General features: G+C 49.9%; 1 protein-coding gene and 1 pseudogene across 6 annotated transcripts in view; one reads left to right on the top strand and one right to left on the bottom strand.

The window, feature by feature from the left end:
• On the top strand, positions 9,029–13,557 carry LOC110255266 (annotated as a pseudogene).
• Positions 17,081–21,667, bottom strand: part of GABBR1 (gamma-aminobutyric acid type B receptor subunit 1) — a 29,702-nt gene continuing 25,115 nt past the window's right edge. For 2 of the 6 annotated variants that reach the window (XM_021097909.1, XM_013977570.2), the window contains 5 exons: positions 21,487–21,580; positions 20,622–20,800; positions 20,005–20,133; positions 19,673–19,816; positions 17,081–19,098 (listed from right to left, as the gene is read on the bottom strand). In XM_021097909.1, coding sequence (XP_020953568.1) covers positions 18,925–19,098; positions 19,673–19,816; positions 20,005–20,133; positions 20,622–20,800; positions 21,487–21,580 — 720 coding nt within the window. In that variant the 3' untranslated portion in view covers positions 17,081–18,924. Of the gene's footprint in view, positions 19,099–19,672; positions 19,817–20,004; positions 20,134–20,621; positions 21,581–21,667 lie in introns of all 6 variants that reach the window. The other 4 variants (XM_021097908.1, XM_021097911.1, XM_021097910.1 and 1 more) reach the window with 3 other exon arrangements.

The raw sequence follows: 21,667 nt of genomic DNA on the forward strand, positions 1-21,667 counted from the left end.
AGGCACCAGAAAGAGAATTTTGTGTAATTTTTTCTTGTCCTGTCCTTTTTTTTTTTTTTTTTTTTTTTTTTTTTATCTTTTTAGGGCCACACCTGCTGCACATGGAAGTTCCCAGACTAGAGGTTGTATTGGAGCTGTGAGTGCCGGCCTACACTACAGCTCATGGCAATGCTGGATCTTTAACCCAGTGAACAAGACCAGGGATCAAACCCACGTTATCATGGATACTAGTCAGGTCATCATGGATACTAGTTGGGTTCATTACCTCTGAACCACAATGGGTACTCCCCTTGTCCTGTCTTAAAATGTAAATGTTCTTTCATCACTGCCTAAAACTGCTTGGTCTCCTGCATTCCAGTCACTACATCTGGTCAGTTTCTCTCCTTAGCAGCTCTCATCTGTATCCACTTCTCTCCATCCACGCTGCTTCTCCCTGACTTGGGTACTGAATGTTACTCATTTTTATGGTAATAGCCTCATCACGGGTGTATCAATCAGAATAGAGTCATTTACACTGGCAGAGACTTAAGATCTCAGTGGCTGTAGCAGCACAGGCTTCTTTCCCACTGATGTTGTATACATCCCCACTGCCAGCCATCCAGCTGGCTCTGCCATGTCCTTCTCACTTCCGTACACTGACCAACAGAACTGCCATTGTCTCAAACACTGCCAGCTGCTGGGGGCAGGTGGAAAGGGTAAGTGTGACAAATGGCCCTCTGGCACTTAAAGCTTCCACCCAGAAGTGACATGACATTTGGATTTACCTTTCATTTGCCAAAGTCTCATGATTACATCTAACTGCAATGGGGAAAAGAAGTCTGCAATATTCCAGGAGGGAGAACCAGAAATATTTGATGGATGATATGAGTGACTGCCTCCAGTCTTGCCCAGTTCCAACTGAGTTTCCATACTGCCACCACCAATTGTTCTAAAATCCAAATTTGACCCTATTACTCCTTAGCTAAAAATTTTTTTTAAACTCTCTCTGCTATTAGGAGTTCCCATTGTGGCTCGGCAGTAATGAACCTGACTAGTATCCATGAGGACGCAGGTTCGATCCCTGGCCTTGCTCAATGGGTTAAGCATCTGGCGTTGCCATGAGCTATGGTATAGGTCGCAGGCACAGCTTAGTCCCATGTTGTTGTGGTTGTGGTATAGGCTAACAGCTGTAGCTCTGATTCGACCCCTCGCCTGGGAACTTCCATGTGCTGCAGGTGCAGCCCTAAAAAGACAAAAAATAAAATAAAAATCTCTCTGCTATGAAACACAGATCCCAAGCTTCTAGGTCAGGTTCCTGCTTTCCTGACCCTACCAGCCCATCTCTCGTGATTCAACCACCTGAATCCTGAGAAGTTCACAGGACTGCCTGCAAGTCCTTGAATCATGCCAAGCTCTCTGTCCCCTCTAACCTTTGAGTAAGCCACTCTCTCTGCTATTCTCTGCTGTTCTCTCTGTTTAGAAGATTTTTCCTTCCAGCTCTCTTTCACACACACGCAAAAAGGAAACAACATGAGTTCATGAGAACGCAGCTCGAACACCACATCCTCCCAGAAGCCATCTCTAACCCTCTCCCCTCTCTGTTCACCCAAAACCTTCCTCTGCAAGCACATCTCATGAAGTAGTAAAATATTCTCCTGATTGTCTGCCTCCCCTGGAGACAGGACCTTGAGGATCAGGATTTTGTCACGCTTATCTTTACACTCTGAGTGCCAGGCACAGTGTCTGGTAGAGTAGGTACTTAATAAACACTTTTTGTTTGCATGAATGAATTTATGAGTGAATGAACAACTAAATGCAGATAGAAAAAGGGAAGTAACAGTGAGTGAGCACCTGCTGTATACTACTGTGCAAAACCTTTTTTAAATATGTTGCCTTATTTCTCCCAATACTCTTATGGGGCATGTGTGTATGTTTGTGTATGTGTGTGTTACAGGAGAAGTGTTTGTTGGAAGAAGGGAAGCAGGAGATTTTTTAAAAAGAAGAGTAGGGGTTCCCATTATGACTCAGTGGGTTAAGAACCCGACATAGTGTCCATGAGGATTCAGGTTCAATCCCTGGCCTCGCTCACTGGGTTGGGGATCCAGTGTTGGTGCAAGCTGAAGCATAGGTCACAGATGCAGCTCAGATCTGGTATTGCTGTGGCTGTGGCCTAGGCCAGCAGCTCCAGCTCCAATTCCACCTCTAGCCCAGGAATTTCCATATGCCCAGAAGTGAGGCTGTAAAAAGATTAAAAAAGAAGAAGAAGAAGAAGAAGAGAAGAGGGAACTTTAAGGAGCCTTAGTCTGAGTGATAACAAGGAGAGGTTTGAGGCTTAAATGTAAGCAGTATCCTTGGCTGGCAGCCTTGCCTAGACCCTTCCCCATGCGCTTTCCCCTCCTTTGCAGAGGTAAGAAAACAGCCCAAGAGTACAGAAGACAGAGCCTGGAGATAGATTGCTGCCTGGTGGGAAGGTGGACAAGATCTCTTCTCCCAGGACCATGAGCGTTCAAGGGCCCCACCATCAGGCACCTCCAGATGACATCTACATCGTGGCCTGCAGGCTCCCACCAGACTTCCAGGGTCTCAGCAGTAGGGCAAAGCAAAGACTAACCACCTGAGTTCTCCACTCCCAGGCAGAATGTACCTACCCTGTCTTTTATGTGCTGTATCCTGATGCTTCGACATCTGGGGTCTTGTTGACCCTGGAGGAACACCCTCCAGTATCAGCTCATTCCTAGAGGTGGTAAACAGATGGCCCTGAGCGTCAATTTTCAAATGCAAATCAACCAGTTCAGAGCTCATATCCTAACCACCACCTTTATCAAGCCCTCACCTTCCAGGCTAGCTACCATCCACCCCTAATCAATGCACAGCCAGGTAAGGACAACCAGAAACACCCCCTATGTCTGAGCCGCTGAAACTGTACACGCTAGTCATTCCTAAACCACTGAAACTGTACACGCTAGTCACTCTTAAAACCTCAACAGAAACCGCATGAAAGGCTCTTGCCCACAGTACCCCCTCTTCTCTGCCTAGGGCCAACTCTGCAGCCTCCTTCTGTGGCCTGGCATGACGTGGCAAGATCTCCTCTTGGGGTCTGCAACTAACAAACCATCTTTTCTTTTCTCTTCTTTTTTTTTAATTAAAGTATAACTGATTTATACTGTTGTGCCAATTTCTGCTGTATGGCGTAGTGATCCAGTCAGGCATATATAAACATTCTTTTTCTCGTATTATCTTGCCGAGAGATTGACTATAGTTCCCTGTGCTGTACAGTAGGACCTCATTGCTTATCCATTCTAAATGTAATAGTTTGCATCTACCAGCCCCAAACTCTCCATCCCTCCCACTTCCTCCCCCCTCCCCCTTGGCAACCACAAGTCTGTTCTCCATGTCAGTGAGTCTGTTTCCATTCAGTAGATAGGTTCATTTGTGCCATATTTTAATTTTCTTTTCTTCTCTCTCTTTTTTTTTTTTGTCTTTTTGTCTTTTTTAGGACCGCACTCAAGGCATATGGAAGTTCCCAGGCTAGGGAACTTAAATTATCTTTTCGTGGCCATCATTTTCTAAACTGTTGGCATCACTGAACCTCAAATCATACCTATTAATACACTGTATTTTAAGACATAGAGCCTTAGAGGTTGACCATTTACCCCTTCCGGTCAGTTAAAGTCTCCCCGCCCCTTCCAAGTTTTTCCAAATCAGAAAAAGAAATCCTCACCCCCAAACTCACAACATGTAGGTCCCGATTGGTCAGACCCTAGGGTGGCAGCAAAGAAGCTGCTCACTGGAGCTGGGTGTTTCCAGGGCACAGCTGTTGCAAGAAGAAACCTGGGATCTTTCATGAAAGACGAACCCAGGGGATTCCCTATCCAGGGGGACCTGAGTTCAGAGAAACGGTGCCTTTTCAAGATGTGTGAAAATAAGTCTAGATTCTGGTCATCCCTCTTTCTTCCTCCCTTCCCATGTGAAATTACCTCATTCCCAGTGTCTCTGGGAACAGACCCAGACTCCCTGGGTGCCTTCCTTCCTGAGCAAAAAAAATTTTCCCCCCTCAGGTATGTTTCATACCCTTGCCTCTGAATATAGTATCAGAATGGAGTCTCTTGCTCTATGTCATTAAAAAATCCTCTTAGGCATTCCCACCATGGCTCAGTGGTAACAAGCCCGACTAGCATGCATGAGGACACAGATTAGATCCCTGTTCCGGCTCAGTGGTTAAGGATCCAGCATTGCCGTGAGCTGTGGTGTAGGTCACAGATGAGGCTAGTATCTGGTGTGGCTGTGGCTGTGGCGTAGGCTGGCAGCTGCAGCTCCAATTCCACCCTTAGCCTGGGAACTTCCATATGCTGTGGGTGCAGCCCTAAAAAGACCAAAAAAAAAAAAAAAACTCTTAGAGACAGAGCATTCTCACCTTATTTGTTCTCCAGCAATATTAAAAAAAAAAAAAATCAGGATTTCCTGTCGTGGCTCAGTGGTTAACGAATCCGACTAAAAACCATGAGGTTGTGGGTTCGATCCCTGCCCTTGCTCAGTGGGTTAAGGACCTGGTGTTGCCGTGAGCTGTGGTGTAGGTCACAGACAAGGCTCGGGTCCCGAGTTGCTGTGGCTGTGGTGTAGGCCGGTGGCTACAGCTCCGATTCGACCCCTAGCCTGGGAACCTCCATATGCCGCAGGAGTGGCCCAAGAAATCACAAAAAAAAAAAAAAAAATCAGACAAGGGGCAGAATTAGGCTGTGGGAATTTTGATATGTTACGAGGATGGGAAAAAAAGATGGAGTAAGTGGCTCCACTCCTCGCCCCTGGCTAATGGGGTGACCTTGATCAAGTCAGTCCGCCCATTGAGTCCTCCCTGGGGAAGTGGCTTCCTCCTCTTCCAGGAGTAGTCTCACAAGAGAACGTGGGAGAGTGCTTTGAAAATGCACTAGAATAGAAAGAATAATGCTTTAGAAAAGCAAGACCAACTCAATCCAAAACCTGCTTTGGATTTTTGGCCCCAGTGTGCAGAAGTTTAAAGTGGAATCTTAATCCTCAGTTGAGGGATGGAAACTCAGGCCACAGCCATGAAAGCTCCGAGTCCTAACCACCAGACTACCAGGGAACTTCCAATCTGAAACCTACCCTGGGTTCTTATTTACTGATGTTTAGAGTAGAAATTCAATGAAGGAGTTCCCATTGTGGCTCATGGGTTAATAACCTAACTAGTATCCATGAGGATACAGGTTCGATCCCTGGTCTCAATCAGTGGTTAAGGATCCAGCATTGCTATGAGCTGTGGCGTAGGTCGCAGATGCGGTTTGGATCCCCAGTTGCTGTGGCTGTGGTGTATACTGGCAGCTGCAGCTCTGATTTGACCCCTAGCCTGGGAACTTCCATATGCTGTAGACATGGCCCTAAAATGAAAAAAAAGAAAGAAAGAAAGAAAGAAAGAAAGAAAGAAGGAAAGGAAGGAAAGAAAAGAAAGAAAAGAAAGAAAAGAAAGAAAGAAAGAAAAGAAAGAAAGAAAGAAAGAAAGAAAGAAAGAAAGAAAGAAAGAAAGAAAGAAAGAAAGAAAGAAAGAAAGAAAGAAAGAAAGAAATTCAATGGAGGCAGCAGAATGCCTGAGTGAGAAGTTTTGGCAAATCCTCTTCCCAAAATTCATGGATCTATCTGGACAAAATCAAAACCACTATTTCAGAAACTCTAGGAATTAGCCACAAGCATGCAAGAAATTGAGAAGATGATTGAGCCAATGGAAAAAAAAAAATGAGGTGTGCAATGTGTAAATAATATTCTGGCATTATGTTTAAAACTAAGGACATTTTGTATTTATATTTATTTATATTTGTATATGTGTGCCAGTTACCAGTATATTGGCTCTTGGCTCCAAATTCAACTTCAATAACTTCTCTGCACTAATGGACAGAATTCCTCTAAAGATTTCTCTTTGAGTAGGGCACTGAGCTGTCTCAGTAGAGGGGACTGGAGGCACAATGCAGAAGAAAGGGCTTCTCTCATAGGCTCCAGTGGTTGTACTGGTCCACAGGTGTGAGCAGGTATGAGGACATTTGGGGATGCTCTGCCCCAGCTCTGTTCCCCGGAATACATGATTTCTCAGCAACCTCACATCCCCAACCCAGCCTTTCCAACCTGGGCACCCCTTCTCCAGATCTCCCACCCACTCCCATCTCCCTTACTCCACGGACAAAAGAACAATTGTAGGGATTCTACCAACTACCAAGTGCCGTGCATTCCAATTACAAGTTCAGGGACTTCAGTAATGCCTACTAGGTACATTCAGGACCCTGATCGATCCATTGTGACCTGGCCCTGGACCAGGATGCCATTTATTAGCTGACTCCACATGCCCCTACTCTAATGGGGGAGAGGCATCCCAGTGATGCAGCTAGGTCATCTGAGGGTTAGACTGATGCCTTAAGTGTTCTTCCAACCGGAGGGTTTCATAACCCTTTATTACTACAGTGTGCTCCGACTCAGCGAGAAGAAGCAAATGGAATAGGAGGACGCTGAGGACTAGAAAGTGCGGCCCTGGGTGTTCTGTGGCCTAAGGGGTTAAGCGCCCAGCGTTATCACTGCAGCAGCTCCCGTCATTGCTGGGGTACAAGTTCAGTCTCTGACCTAGGAAGTTCCACATGCCACAGGAGCAGCCAAAAATAAAAAAATGGGGTCCTGACTTGATGGATCAGAGGCTTAAGAGGAATATCTGGAAGGCTGGGGGGACTCTCTGGAGGTGGCAGAAAGGGGGGATCGCTTTGTTCTTCCTGTGGACTGAAGGAAGCATCACCCACTCAGTGATGACTGCTGCTGGCACACTTCCTCTAGATGCTCCCCTGCCCTCTCTACAACAATTAGTGACTCGTTAATTGTCTGTGGGCTCTGGGCTCCCAGGGTCTTAGCAGGATTAATGAGCTCTAGCTCTCCTTGGGATGGGCATCCTGGGACCCCCTCCTTCCGCCACCTCCACCACGCGTCAACCTTTCAACCTCCCAAGCCACTAAAACAGGCTATCTTTTCCTCCAGACTGAGTGTGGAGGTCGTGTGCAAGGAGCTCCATGGCAAAGAGCTGCCTCTGACCTCCTTTGGCTTTGTCTTCCCTGCAGAGATAAGGTGGCTGCGGTCAGGGCAGGCCTCCACAGCTAGTCCACTTAGTTTCAACCATCAGCTCTGGTACTTACTAACCATATAGTCTTGGCAAAATTCTTTAAACTTTCTTAACTTCCTTTTTTTTTTTTTTTTTTTTTTTTTTTCCCAATGTTAAAAGGAAGCTGAGGAAGTTCCTGTTCTGGCTCAGAGGCTTACAAACCTGACTAGTGTCCATGAGGATGTGGGTTTGATCCCTGGCCTCGTTCAGTGGGTTAAGTATCTGGCGTTACAGTGAGCTGTGGTGTAGGTCACAGATGTGGCTCTGATCCCGCGTTGCTGTGGATGTGGCTTAGGCTGGCAGCTGTAGTTCCGATTCTACCCTATCCTGGGAACTTCCATATGCCACACATGGGGCCCTAAAAAGCAAAAAAAAAAAAAAAAAAAGAAGAAGAAGAGGAAGTTAAGACAGAGAGCTGGTGTGAGCGCCATCCATGGTGTGCTGGGAAATGTATAACCACCAACTCGACTAGGGGAGACCTGGCCCTAATTTGAAGAGTCTGCTGTTTTCCATCGTGTAAACACTGCTGCCACAATTGATTCATGCTGGCAATAGTTTAATAGGTGTCTCAGAAAATTCCTGAAAAGAACAATCAAAAGCTATTACAAGTCAGCTTCTGAATATTACACATGCATATGGTGAGAAAGGTGTCTGGAGGGAAGCATGAGCAAGTAGTGTTAGGACCAGAGACCAATGGCCCATTTAAGGATGTCCTTTCCTCTTTACTTGGGGCTTTCCCATTGATGTCCAAAAGGAGGCTAGGTGCTAGTTAAGAGTTTTGTCATCATTGGGAGCAGAAGAGATTTTTTTGGGGGGGGGGGTCACCCCGTGGCACATGGAGTTCCTGGCCAGAGAGCAGATCCAAGCTGCACTTGCGACCTGCACGGCAGCTGAAACAACGCCCGACCCTTAACCCACTGTGCCTGGTCAGGGATCAAACCTGCGTCCCAGGAGCTCCAGAGACGCTGCCCATCCTTGTGTGCCACAGTGGAAACTCTGAGATCTGTATTTAATTGAGGGTAAGTAGAAAATTTGTTCTCCTATGAGTCATCCATTTCCACATGTCCTCAATAATGAGGCACCAGCTTTGAAGTTAAACAGGGTCTAAAATCTTGGCTCCAGCACTAACTGTCTAGGTAACCTTATCCAAGTTACTTCACCTCTCTGAAATTGTTCCCTTCTTGGTAAAATTCAGATAATAACATCATTTTTTGCAGGGTTGCTGTGAGAACTAGGTATTCAGGGATCTGCTTGCCACCAGGCTTGACACGTAGGGGGCACTCAGTAAATGGTATGACTAAGGCGAGAAGAGGTAACAACCACTGGATGAGCTTAAACTCCTTTGCGTGGACCCCCGACACCTGCCTGGGCTTCTAGCACAATGTTGGCACTCTTGGAGCTCAAGAACTAAATAAATGAGTAAGCTGAAGAATGAATATCTCAAAGGCAAAGGGATAGGAGAAAAATGGTAAATGAATGAAAGAGTGAAAACGGCAGAAACTACAACAGAGGAAAAGTGGGGGGAGACACTAAGGAAGATGCTGTCTAAGATTCAGGAAAAAAGCAGAGAAAGAAAGGGAGTGAAATGCCAACAGAATGGGAAACTTATAAATGCAAAAACTGATGAGGATGACATTGGTGGATGAATTTTAGAAACCAGGTGGCTATTGTTTACGATTACAAGGACTTTATTTTAAAGAAAAAAAGGGAGTGACTGCTAATGGGGCACTCATTCATAAATTGGGCACTATATTCATAAATTGAATTTATGAATATACTAAAAACTGCTAAATTATACATTTTAAAAGGGTGAATTTTATGGTATGAAAAATATATCTTCAGGAGTTCCTTTATGGTGCAGTGGGTTAAGGATCCAGCATTGTCACTGCAGTGGCTCCAATTCTTTGCCCGAGAATTTCCACATGGCATGGGCGCGGCCAAAAAAATAATAATAATCCGGTCACCTCCTCTGGGAAGCTTAGCTTGATATATGCACCCAAACTGTCCTTTCACATTCCTGACCTTTTCCTCTAATTACCTCAGTATGTTGGTATTACTGGCCTTTATCTTGGAGTCTTTAACAATGTTCCCTTGAACTTAGTGGTTCACGGAGCCACCGTCACCTCCTGCCTATAAGCTTCCCATGTGGGGACCAGGCGTGTGGACCAAGCATGTGGATGAGTTTCCCCACCAGGACTGCTGATCAGTGACTCAGGCAACCAAACCAAGCTGTCTGTGGACAGGTCACTAGATGCAAAAGGAAAACCCATCTCAAAGCTAAAAACATTCCATCTCTGATAAGCTGCCTTGCAAATAAGCATAAAATACATGGGAAAAATTAGGTAGCTTTAAAAATTCATTGGACCAATAGAGAAATGATCGACTTTACAGAGGTCACTTATACTCAGAAAATTTATTCAAAATATATTACCTTCCTAGTCTTGGTTAAATACATAAGGTACAATACAGCCCTTAGAATAGTGCTCCAAATTTGGTGGAACTCAATACACAGGCGCTGGGTTAATGAATTAGTTAATCCATCTTTTACATCAGCCTCCTTTAAATTCAGCCAGTGTCTCTGAGGAACCAGTGTGAGGCTCCACCTGTTTCCAGCACATTCATGGTTTCCTCAATCCCACTAGGCAACATGTGACCTGGAGAAAGAGGGGAGAAGGAGCTGCTGGCGATGACGTCCTGGGAAAGAGGCTGAGGGAGTGAAAGCAAAAGAGAAACACCCACCTGCTGCGACCTGGCAAGTACCCAGAGTGACTTTTCATAAAACAGTTTGAACACACTCCCCTGACAGCCCTCAGCCCTCTAGGTCTGGACAGGAACAGACCATGGTCAACCACAGCTCCCCGGCAGGCTTCCTCCTTCTGGGCTTCTCTGAACACCCAGAGCTCGAGAGAATCCTCTTCGTGGTTGTCTTCGCTTCCTACCTCCTGACTCTAGCTGGCAACACACTCATCATCCTGCTGTCTGCGCTGGACCCCAGGCTCCACTCCCCGATGTACTTTTTCCTCTCCAACCTCTCCTTCTTGGACCTCTGTTTCACCACGAGCTGTGTCCCCCAGATGCTGGTCCACCTGTGGGGCCCACACAAGACCATCAGCTTCCTTGGCTGTGCTGTCCAGCTCTTCATCTTCCTGCTCCTGGGGACCACTGAGTGTGTCCTCCTGACAGTGATGGCCTTTGACCGCTATGTGGCTGTCTGCCAACCCCTCCACTATGCCACCATCATGCACCCCCGCCTGTGCCGGCAGCTGGCGGCGGTGGCCTGGGTGATGGGTCTGGTCCAATCGATAGTCCAGACACCACCCACCCTCCGCCTGCCCTTCTGCCCCCACCGGCAGATAGATGACTTTGTATGTCAAGTCCCTTCTCTAATTCGACTCTCCTGTGGAGACACCACCTTCAATGGAATTCAGTTAGCTGTGTCCAGTGTCGTCTTCCTGGTCGTGCCACTCGCCCTCATTCTTATCTCTTACGGTGCCATCGCCCGGGCAGTGCTGAGGATCAGCTCTGCCGAGGAAGGCCCTGGGGACCTGCTCCTCCCATCTCGCTGTGGTCACCCTCTTCTACAGCTCGGGCATTGCCGTCTACCTCCAGCCCAAAAGTCCCTATGCCCAGAGGAGGGGCAAGTTCTTTGGTCTCTTCTATGCAGTGGGCACGCCTTCGCTTAACCCTCTCATATACACCCTGAGGAACAAGGAGGTCAAGAGGGCGCTCGGGAGGTTGCTGGGGCAGGACAGGGACGCCAGGGAGAGCTGAGGGAGAAATGCTTCATGTGCTTTAAAAATGAGAGGAGCTTCTTCACGGTTTTGTCAGGAAGTTTGTGCTCCTACCCCCCCTCTTCCTCACACCCATCACATCGCAGAAATGGATAACACCCACGTGTGTGTGCGTACGTGTGAGTGTGGGTGTATGTATGTGAGAAAAAGACAGAGACTGAAAATGTGTTAAGGGGAGGTATGTATCTCTGTGTGAAACAGATGAATCAAATGTAATACTTTCTGTTTTTAATGGTCTTCACCTCCATGATGACGTCCCTAATTTTTTCATCTCCGTTTCAATATCACCTCTCACGTCATCACTATTTCTTCACCTCCATTTCTATTTTCTACTGTATATTCTTTACTTCTCCCCCAAGCTTTTTCCACTTCCTCATGTGTGTGTTTTGCATTCTCACTCTATTATCCCCTCAAATGACAGCAGGGATGGGGGAAGCTGAAGCCTAAGAAGAAAGTCAGTCCAGAACACACGGTGTTAGGACTAAAACTCACACAGTGTTAGAACTAAAACTCAGGCCCCCGTGACTTCCAACCGGGCAACTTCTCAAATACATGCTGTTGTTTTCATACGGTCATCAAACATTTCAGTGTCCTTAGGCTAAGAGCCAGAACAGAGCCTCAAGAAGAAAGCTTAACTTCTTCAGTTCTAAGGTTTCTTCTTTCACAGCACTCACAAATCACAGAGAAACAGCTCAGACATCAACGTTGATGCCTGCGGGAGAGCTTTGACAATGCAGGCTTTGGTGCCATCTAGTGGCAAAATGGGGGTTTTGCATCTGGCATCCCAGACTCCTAAGGCCTCTCCATGTCTGTCATCAGTCCGTGCTCTTGTTCAGAAAGGTGATTATTATGGTATTATCAGATATTTATATACAGGTTTTGATATCCAAGCGGCCATTTGAAGTAATTTACACATATTGGCTGATTTAATTAGAGTGTTTTAACAGAACACAGAAGCAGATAATATTGTTATCGTTTTTCAGATGCAGTGTAAGTAGCCGCTTAAAAATGTCAGAGATTTGGACCCAGGTGGACTGATTCAAGTTTACTGAGATTCAAGTTTATCAATCAAAAGATTGATACAAATAGTGTCTCCCCAGTCCTGGTGAGAAGTTTCAACCTCTCAGTAAACTTTGAGGAAATAATTTCAGTCTAAAAATATGTCTAATTTGATCCCCTAGCTGAAGGAAGTTTGCTTCCTTCCCTGGAATAAGAGTTTATCAAATGCTCCACCTGAAGTACCCCATGAGAAGAAGAAACACAAGCCTGCTCGGAGGAAGTCTCGGTACAGCGCGTGGTGGGCACACCTGGCCTTGTTCATTCACTAGATCTCAGACTCCTGGAAGCAAGGCCTGGAATGTTGCAGAAAATTGGCCCCCAATTAGGTCTAGAAATGAATGAATGTCTCCAGAGAAGGTGTAAAGTGTCTGGGTTCCTAATCTCACAGATGCTGTCTCCCAGCTTTCCCCTGGCAATGACAATACCAAATTCTCTTGGGTTCGACACTGATGAAATAAGAAAAAAGAAAATTAAAAAAAAAAAGAAAAGAAAGAAAAAGGAAAATCCGAGTTTTGTTCTAGTCCCAACGCAAAATAGCTTTGATTCAACATTTACTCTGGCATCAGCACAGAACAGCAGCATTAACTCTATTTTCAACCTAATCTTCATTTTCGCCTCCACGTGCTAATCTTCTTGTCTCCTCGGCCTCCTAATTAGATTGTACCCTAATCTCAATAGGGATCCCCATTTTCTATTCAATACTAATCTCAACCACACGAGGAATGCTAACTCTAATTCCACTTCTCAAATCATTTATGTAACACCTTCTTCTTGTGACCACCTCTGTCCTCTTCCCCTGGGACCTGGAAACCTCTGCTCTTTGTGCCGGTTCCTCAGCTCCCTGTGCCCTGGGGCCCTAATGTCCTCAGACTGCAAAGTCCTTTCCAGATAGACTCACAGGGAAATACAGCAGAGAAGTCAACTAAGCAGTGTAAAGAATTTCTTTTAATGAAAACCGACATGTTGAATAAATGGTTTAACAGGCTTTAGGACTGATGCCTTATTCTGAATCCATTCAGCCTGTGTGGACAGTTATCTACTCTAGAAGAAAATCCAGCCTGAGATTGTTCAGTCACAACCCTCAAAGTGTCCAAAGGCCATCACGTTGGTCAGAGACATAACTGCCATGTAAGTAACTGCTACACAACTGAGTTGGGGGCAATTAAGAGGCCAAAGTCATACAGAATGAAAGAATAAAGTGTTTGGGCAACGTGGGTGGGCATCAGAGAATTCTCCTCACAGGGTTGAAACACGGCAGAGGGAACAAAATTAATAGAAATATTTGCTGATTTACTGTGGGGAAGTGCAACGGAGCAGGGCCCTGTGGGGGTCCTGAACACAAAAGCCTTTCTGCGTCCCTTATTTCTTGTTTTTGGGAAATGGGCCTCTTTCAGCCTCCCTGAGCTTTCCTGAGTTCCAAAGGGTAGGTTCACGCAGTTGCTAATCAGGAAAAGGAGGGGATGGGTGACCAGGGAGGAGCAGCCAGGAAACAATAGTGCAGCCTTGGGGTGGGGTCTCGGTTCCCCCTCAGGGTGTATATACATCACAATATCTTCCGGTTTTGCAGAACTAAAAGCCCCAACAAACAAAAGCAGTTAACTCCTTGATGTTCACTCCGAAGAAGGAGGCCCCCAAACCAGTCCCAGGGCCACTAAATGCCAGCTTTGTAGAAGAATGCAAGTGTACATCTACCCTGATCCTTATCTGTGGCTTTATGATCCACTCCCAAACTGTAAGACTGATAGGGATGGAGTAGGAACAGGTAGTTGTGGAAGTCTCAGTAAAGGACCATGGATAGAGAGGGAAACCTACAGGATGTTGGGAGATCACTGTAAGTTAACAGTGGCTCTGGAAGGCCATCAGAACCAGGCAGGCTTGCTTGACTAGAGGCGGTGCAGAATTGCCTCGGGTCGTTGGGTCGGGGATGGGATGAGGCCTGCTTTCAGATTCAGACCAAGGGCAGGGGTTTGAGGACTGCCCCTCCTCCGGCTGATTTGAATACACACCTTTCAAATATGGAGGCATATGGAGGTTTCCAGGCTAGGAGTCAAATTGGAGCTACAGCTGCCGCCTACACCAGAGCCACAGCAACACCAAATCCCTAACCCACTGAGCAAGGCCAGGGATCCAACCTGCAACCTCATGGTTCCTCATAGGATTCATTTCCGCTGGACCATGACGGGAAATCCTTATGGATTTTTTTTTTTTTTTTTTCCTGCACCCGTGGCATATGGAAGTTCCGGGGCCAGGGATCAAACCTGCTCCATAGAAGTGACCCAAGCCACTGCAGTGACGATAGCCGGATCCTTAAACCTCTGTGCCAGAGAACTCCCTGGCTTATGAACTGTTTTAACCTAAAAGCCATTGAAAACCAGCAGCTGCAGGAAAAGCTCTACAACAGGGCACAAGTTTTCTTTCTGTAAATATACATTTATAAAGGCATCTCCCTCTCCTGTACCAGGAAGAGGACTCTTTAATCTAAGGAGAAGGCACAGGCTTAAATCTGCAAAACAAACCTTACTAACAACCCTGGTTTACCACTTTTCCTGACCATTTTCCCCAAACTTGCCTCCACCACCCAGAAGCCCCAAGCCCCTTGTCCTTCGTTTTGCCTAAAATGGTCTCTAAGCTCCGGTTCTAACCACCCCATTGGGTTCATCACTGAATTCCCTTGTGTTTTCACGATGCACGTGTTTTTCTGTTTTTCTCGTGTTAATCTGCCTCCTGCTGGCCTCACTTACAGGGCCCCAGCTAAGTCAAGGACCTGAGAGAGTGGAGAGAAAAGATGATCTTTCCTCCCTCCGCCGCAGAGAACTCTGTGTGCTGCTAAGTGTCACTTCCCGCACCCCACGGTGTCACAGCCCCGCATGGCACCCACCACAGAAGCCTCCTCGAGGTTCCCCGCAGTGGCCAGCTCAGCTCCCGTCATGGTCTCTAGCAAACCCTTCCTTGCTCCAGGGGCTGTGTATGTGGATGCCCCTTTCATTAAGTATTTTGAGTTTTTTGGTGGTGGTGCAGTTTTTCTGGTTTGGGGGGGTTGCATTTTTTTTTTTTTTTAGGGCCTCACCTGTGGCATATGGAGGTTCCCAGGCTAGGGGTTGAATCTGAGCTGCAGCCACCAGCCTACACCACAACCACAGCAACAAGGGATCCGAGCCACATCTGCAACCTACACACAGCTCACGGCAACACCGGATCTTTCCCCATTGAGCAAGGCCAGGGTGCGAATCTGCGTCCTCACTGATACTAGTCAGGTTTGTTACTGCTGAGCCACAACAGAGACTCCGGGGTTAAGTATTTTGAACATCACCCATCTTTGGGGGAGCGGGGGAGCTGTCAGATATGAAGCCCACCCTCTCATCCCCTCCACATGGACGTGAAGTGCAATAACAGAAGTCTGTGCTTCAAAAACCCAAGTGAAAACCTGTATGCAGAGGGGCCTACATTGCAGTGGACGGAGGGAGGAAAGCAATGGGCAGAAGGGGCGGGGCATGGGGCTGCCAGTGGTCCTGAAGCGTCCAGAAAAACCAAAGACCTTGGGAAGAGACTGAAAGGCAGCGACTAGACAAGATTGGGTGCGAGTCTGGGAGGGCAGCCAGCGGCCAGGCCAGGCGCCGTGAACACTTGCTTTGGAGAAGGCGGACCAGAGGGGTGGGTCCTTCTCTCCAAAGAAAGTGATGGCAAGGTATTTATCCCACCCCACGGGCTCTTTGCACAGCAGACTGAGGGTCAGCCCACCAAGAGGAGGGGGCCATGTCTCCTCTCCTTGAATCTGGGCACAGCCTTGTGACTGCCTGGCCAGTGGGATACAGCAGAGGTGGCGCTACGGCTTCAACCTAGCTGGCTCTCTGGTTGTGTGTGTGTGTGTGTGTGTGTGTGTGTGTGTGTGTGTGTGTGTCTCCCTCGGGACACTTACTTTCCCATCAAAACTTGACGATTGCAAAAAATAACAAAAGTAACATAGCAGCCAAGAGCTCACAAAAAGCTCCGTTAGTAAGTGACTGGGGCAAGGAGGCCAAGTCAGGGCAAAGCAGGGGCCACCGAGGCCAGGCAAGCAGCCTGGGGCCCAAGGGCTCCACAGTGGGAAAGCGATCTGAAGCCTGAGGGTGAAGCCCATCCTGACTGAGGCAGGGCAGGAGGGGCTGAGGGGGTGCCCCCTCCCAGAACCGAGTGGTGGCTGCAGCACGTGGCAAGACCTCCCCTTCACACCAGGGTCTCTGCTGGCCCTACCATTTGACTTGATCCCTTTGCTCCTGCCTGGCCCCAACCTTGGCCCCATAGAACTTCGGTCCCTTTGCTCCTGCCTTGGCCCCATAGAACTTCGGTCCCTCCGTGTGTAATCTGCAGCCCCACTAAGTTCAAAGAAAGTTCGAGGAGGTAACTCTGGTCTTTTCGGTTTTGCCCAGGGCTGAGATATAACTCCTGCTGCTGCTTCTGAAGCCAACTTTTTTTTTTTTCTCTTTTGTCTTTTGTCTTTTTAGAGCCACACCCACGGCATATGTAGGTTGCTGGCTAGGGGTCTAATCAGAGCTGTTGCCGCCAGGCCCCACCACAGCCACAGCAATGCCAGATCTGACCCGAGTCTGCAACCTACACCACAGCTCATGGCAATGCTGGATCTTCAACCCACTGAGCAAGGCCAGGGATCGAACCCACAACCTCATGGTTCCTAGTCAGAATCATTTCCGCTGCGCCACAACGGGAACTTCCCAACTGTTCATTTTCCACACTACCGGCTTACCTACTCCACAGGCTTCTTCCCCTTTCCTCAAGGATACTCCATTGTGGGAAGAGGGGAAACTCGAATCAGGTCCTATTGGTCTAATGAGAATAATCCCAGTGCACGGTTTCCCAGCTTGGGTCCAGAATTAAACCTCTGAAGTTCCCCGCAATTCCCCATGCTCTCAGGGAACTTCAGCAATTGGCTCTTAAACAGGACAATGAAATGGCAGGGCCCATCCGATCCTTGCAGCTCTTTCACAAAAACGTGAAAATCGCCCCCCCAAAAAAATTATAGTAAAAGAGAAAATTGAGTTTCAAAAAGCACTTCTTCAAGAGGACACAAAGAATCAGAAAAGTCTCAGGCAAGGTTTGGTTTGGTTTGGTTTTCCATTGGCCAGTCAGCACTTTCTTTCATTCAGATAGCGAGTTCCTTCCAGCGCTCAGAGTTCTCCAAGACTTGAAAGGCTGGAAACGCTCAGGGGCCATCTCCTGTGCTGCCTCCTAGCAGCCGTAATTTTCTTGTTATTCTTAATTCTGGGAAGAAGAGCCCTCACAGCTGTTCAGCCACATGCTCCAGGCTCCCAAAATGTGCCCATCACTGTCAGAGAACTCATTAAACAGTAGTGACGGTGGCTAGTGTTTACCCAACACACCCCAGGAGCCAAGAACCATGTGCAGCCACCCCTCGGGGAGGGACTGGTGACAGCCTGCAGACGGTGGTGATGACGACGACTCTCTTCTCAAAGGAGGACTCGGGGGACAGAGAGGAAGGAATTTTTTTGGCATGTGGTGGAACCCGAAGCTCTGGCCATTGGACGCCAGGGCCCACACACTTACCCTCTAATGTCATCTCTCACTAATCGCACCCCATCGAGTCCTGCTAAGCCCTCCGTGGGTCAGTAAAACACCTCTTCCTTCTCGCCACTTCAGTGCCTCTTCCTCACCATGGAGCCCGCCGAGCCTCCCTCCTCAGACTGAAGCCCACTCTGGTCAGTGAGGGACGCGGGGCCGAGCCACTCTGTTCACTGGTTTATTGAGACGCGGGGAGCTCCTTCCCCAAGAGACAGCAGCCCTGGCCGCCCCACAGGCCCATGTGTCCATCTCAGCAGTCAGGGGCCTTCCTTTGGTCAGGAGCCTCACCAACTATCCACTGGAAACAGCTCCCCAAACCTGCCCCCCATTTCTTCTCTCTTGCCCCCAGAAAAACCCAAAAGCAAAGGGAGCATTCTTGGGAGGGATGATCTGCTTGTGGACCAAGGTGGTCCCTGAGCACAAAGGAGGGGAGGGAGGCTGCGAGCAGAAACCCAGCGTGACCAGGAGAGGATGCGGACGGCGCCGCCACACGTGAACCGGGGAAAGTGCTAACATGTGCAGGGTGAGTGCACACACCTCTGCCAGAAAAATCCAAGGATTGTAAGGTGCAAAGGGAAGAGGGTGCCTGAGAGCACCCGGGAAAGTGCATGGATAAACCTGATGTGTGCACATAGGGAAGACATGCTAGACAAATGGCACACGCCGCCCACACACACCCTCACAAGGGCACACCCGTGACCATGAGCAGGGCATGCACAGCCATGAGTGACAGGAATTCAGCAGAGCACACGGGCCTCGGCGGGGGCTGTGAAGAAAGCACATGTGAAACACATGCCTGCACAGGAGCCGGTCTGGGGGAGGGGAGGACACGGGCGAGATGGAGGGGGGGTGGACAGAGAGGGGGAGTGCGAGAGCCTTGACCAGAAGGAGTGCCCTGGAGAAGCAAAATTCAAGAGGGACAAAACCTGTGGCTGTGCAGAAGGGCAAGGAGGATGAAGGAGATGAGGATGCGGGGAGACATGGGGAGGCCCCATTGGGGCAGAAAGAGCACTTTGGGGAGATCCCTGCTGGGTGGGAGCAGAGCACAAAGGCGAGGGAGCTGAGGGGTTGCGGTGGCAACAAGGGGAGGGGGGATATGTCCTAGTGAGGCTGCCAAGGAGCCAATGAGTGAGACGCTTCAAGCCGGGTCCACACTGGATTATAAAGTAGGGATGGAAAAGGAGATGAACGAATGAGCGAGAACAGGGCCTGGCTCCCAGAGACCCGGACAGCCCGGGGGGCGCAGAGGGCAGGTATTTACAAGAGATGGGATGCAGTAGCGCGTTCTTCCCACCTGGGGTGGTGACCCCCGCTCCTCCCGCCCCTCCCCGCTCCCTCTCCTTCCCTCCTGGCCTGTCCCCCCTCCCCGCACCCCCTCCCTCACTTGTAAAGCAAGTGGACTCGACTCCCATCACAGCTCAGCCGGTCGGGGGGCTCGGGGGGGCCCCTGGGCAGGCCCCCCGAGGGGTCTGGGGGTGTCGGAGGGTGGCGCCGGGAGCGCAGCTGCTGCCGAGACTGGAGCTGATGGCGCAATTCAGAGACGCGCTCCTCTTTCTGAAGGAAGAAAACAATTGGGCGAGTGGGAGAGAGGAAGTCAGGAGCGGGTGGGAGGAGGGGAAGAGGGGCGGAGAAACGGGGGGGGGGCGTTGTGGGGGAAGAACTGGGAGAGGACGCAACACAGGGCGGCATCAGCTGAAGCGGGGGGCGGAGAGAAGGGGGCTCGCCCAGGCCTCCTTCCCGCAGCCTGCCCTCAGCCCCTCTTGAATACCCGGGCCCCTAACTGCAGCCGGGGGCACCCTGGGGACCTGCTCAGGTCCCTCTCCCTGGAGGGCCCACTCAACCCCCAGGACAGGGCCCCGGCCCCGCCCCCGCCTCCAGCAGGTCAGCCCACAGCACAGGTCTAGCCCCAGAGCCCCCAGCGACCTGCTGAGCCCAGCACTAGGGTTTTACCTAAGGCGCCCTTTCCCTACCCTCCTCCGCTCACTCCCTGGCAGCTTGTCTCCTGAGACCCTCCCTCCATCACTCACAGGCACCTGAACCCCGATCTCAGAGCCATCTCAGGCTCTGCTCCCTCTCCCCGACCTGAGACTGGGCCTCCGCATGCCACCATCCTGCCTTCGCCACACACCTCGGCAATGATCTTCTCCAGTTCACGGTTCTCCTTCTCCAGCAGCCGGGACTTCTCCTCCTCGTTGTTGTTGGTCGAGGACCCTGTCTTCATGGTGTCCTGCGCCTCCGACTGCCACTCCCCTCGGGTGATCAGCCTGCGCATCTGGGGCGTGGATGGTGGAGCAGGGGCTGTGTCAGCAGTTAGCTCACGGCGGGTTGCGGGTAGAAGGAATGAAAATAAGAGGGACAAGCCAGGCCCAAAACAAGGGATGATGTGGGAGCAGGAGACATGGGAAGAAGGGCTGGAGGGGACATGGGCTGGGGAGGGTGGGAGAACACCCAGAACCGCACCTTGGGCACGAAGAGCACGACCAGGGTGATGTAGGAGGAGAAAACAATGGCGAGAGAGGCAAAGGCGAAGGCCGCGTCCTGCTGGCTGGACAGGATCATGGTGACCGGGGCGGTGATGAGGCACAGGACCTGGGGGCCGAGCATGTTTGGGGTCACATCTCTGCAGGCTCACAGGAGCCAGGGGCTTCTTCCTCCAGGAAACAGTCTGGGAGGGCGGGTTCCATTTGCAAGGACCCAGAGTCAGGCTCATCCTCCCTCCACTCTGGGTTGATAAAAATCCCAAATACTGTCCCAAAGCAGGTCCAGCTCCAGTCAACCCTTCCCTCCCAGCAGGAGCTCCCAAGAGTCCCTGATGGTCAGTCCCCAGCCTCCCTGGCAGGAAATCTCCGTGCAGATCATAGCCCGTGAGCCACAGACAAGTAACAGAACCTCCTTCTGCTTCCTCACTGAGCTAGTGAGGATGCTAAGATCCACTTCACCGGCCTTTGTATGAAGATTAATGTGTGCCTCACAGACTGTAAAGTGCTTACAGATCTCAGGCATTGGGAAAAAAAGGTTGAAGACTTCCACCTAACCGACCCCAGATCTGGCACCTGATTCGCCCCAGGCCGCCCCACCTGGGTTGCTGCGTCAGTTCCAGACGCAGGGCCAGGTGACCAGGAGCTCACCGCCACGTTGTAGATGGCCATGCCCACAGCCCGATGGTCATTGATCTTCTCAGTGGACACACTCTTGGTCTCATAGGCGAGAAAGATACCCAGCAGCAGCAGCAGCCCCTTGTAACCGTAGAAAATTCCTAGGACGCAGGAAAGGGTCACCTGGACGATGGGACCTCCACCTCCTCTCACTGCCTCCTCTCTAGGCCCCTCACAGCTGCTGCTCCTTCTGATAGCTACGCGGGGCAGGGGGGCCTCCTCTCCACTCCACCCTGTCCCACCCAGCACACCCCTCCTGCCCACTGCCCCCAAGGCCCACCCGGCCGGCGCAGACCTCACTGCTTCTGCAAGGGACCAAGAGCCACGTCACACGGGAAGATGGTGGGTGTGAGCGCCTGCAGCCAGCGAGGGCCTAGGCCGCCCCCAGGGCCTCACCCCTTCCCCTCCAGGAGGGAAGACGCCTTTCCACAAGGAGGGAGGTGTGCCATCTGTGCTCACAGGTCAGAGCTGTGTTTAAAAGGCCAAAGGTGGCCTAAACCTCCAGAGCAGCTGGGTCTTACTCCAGGGAGCTGACTGGAGACGAGGAAGAGCATCCCCACTGGTCCCTCTGACAACCGCAGGCCCTGCCACGCCCCCTGCTTTGGACCCTCAGCTTCTCACAGCAAAAGACCAAGTCTCCCCATTCTCAGAAAAGATGAGTGCAGTGACAAAGAAGAGGATGTCGGAACTGGGTTGACATAAGCTCTCTGCCTCTTTTTCCAAAGACTCTTCTCCCTCCAGACCTACTGTCCTAGCCCATCCACCCCACCCCCCATGCCCCACACACCAAGCCACGTATTCATCTTCTTGGAGCTGCAGTGCTCCAGCTGGGGCAGAATAGACACGTCAATGTCTTCCTTCGGTTCCTCCTTGGCAAAAGTCTAAGGAGAGACAGTGAGGATGCTAATATCAGTGAGGAAAGATGTTTGCCCTCCTCCCCTCCTCTTGGTCCCTCAGTTCTGATGCCA

The sequence above is a fragment of the Sus scrofa genome, chromosome 7 (genome assembly GCF_000003025.6).
Source record: "Sus scrofa isolate TJ Tabasco breed Duroc chromosome 7, Sscrofa11.1, whole genome shotgun sequence".
Classification (NCBI taxonomy): domain Eukaryota; kingdom Metazoa; phylum Chordata; class Mammalia; order Artiodactyla; family Suidae; genus Sus; species Sus scrofa.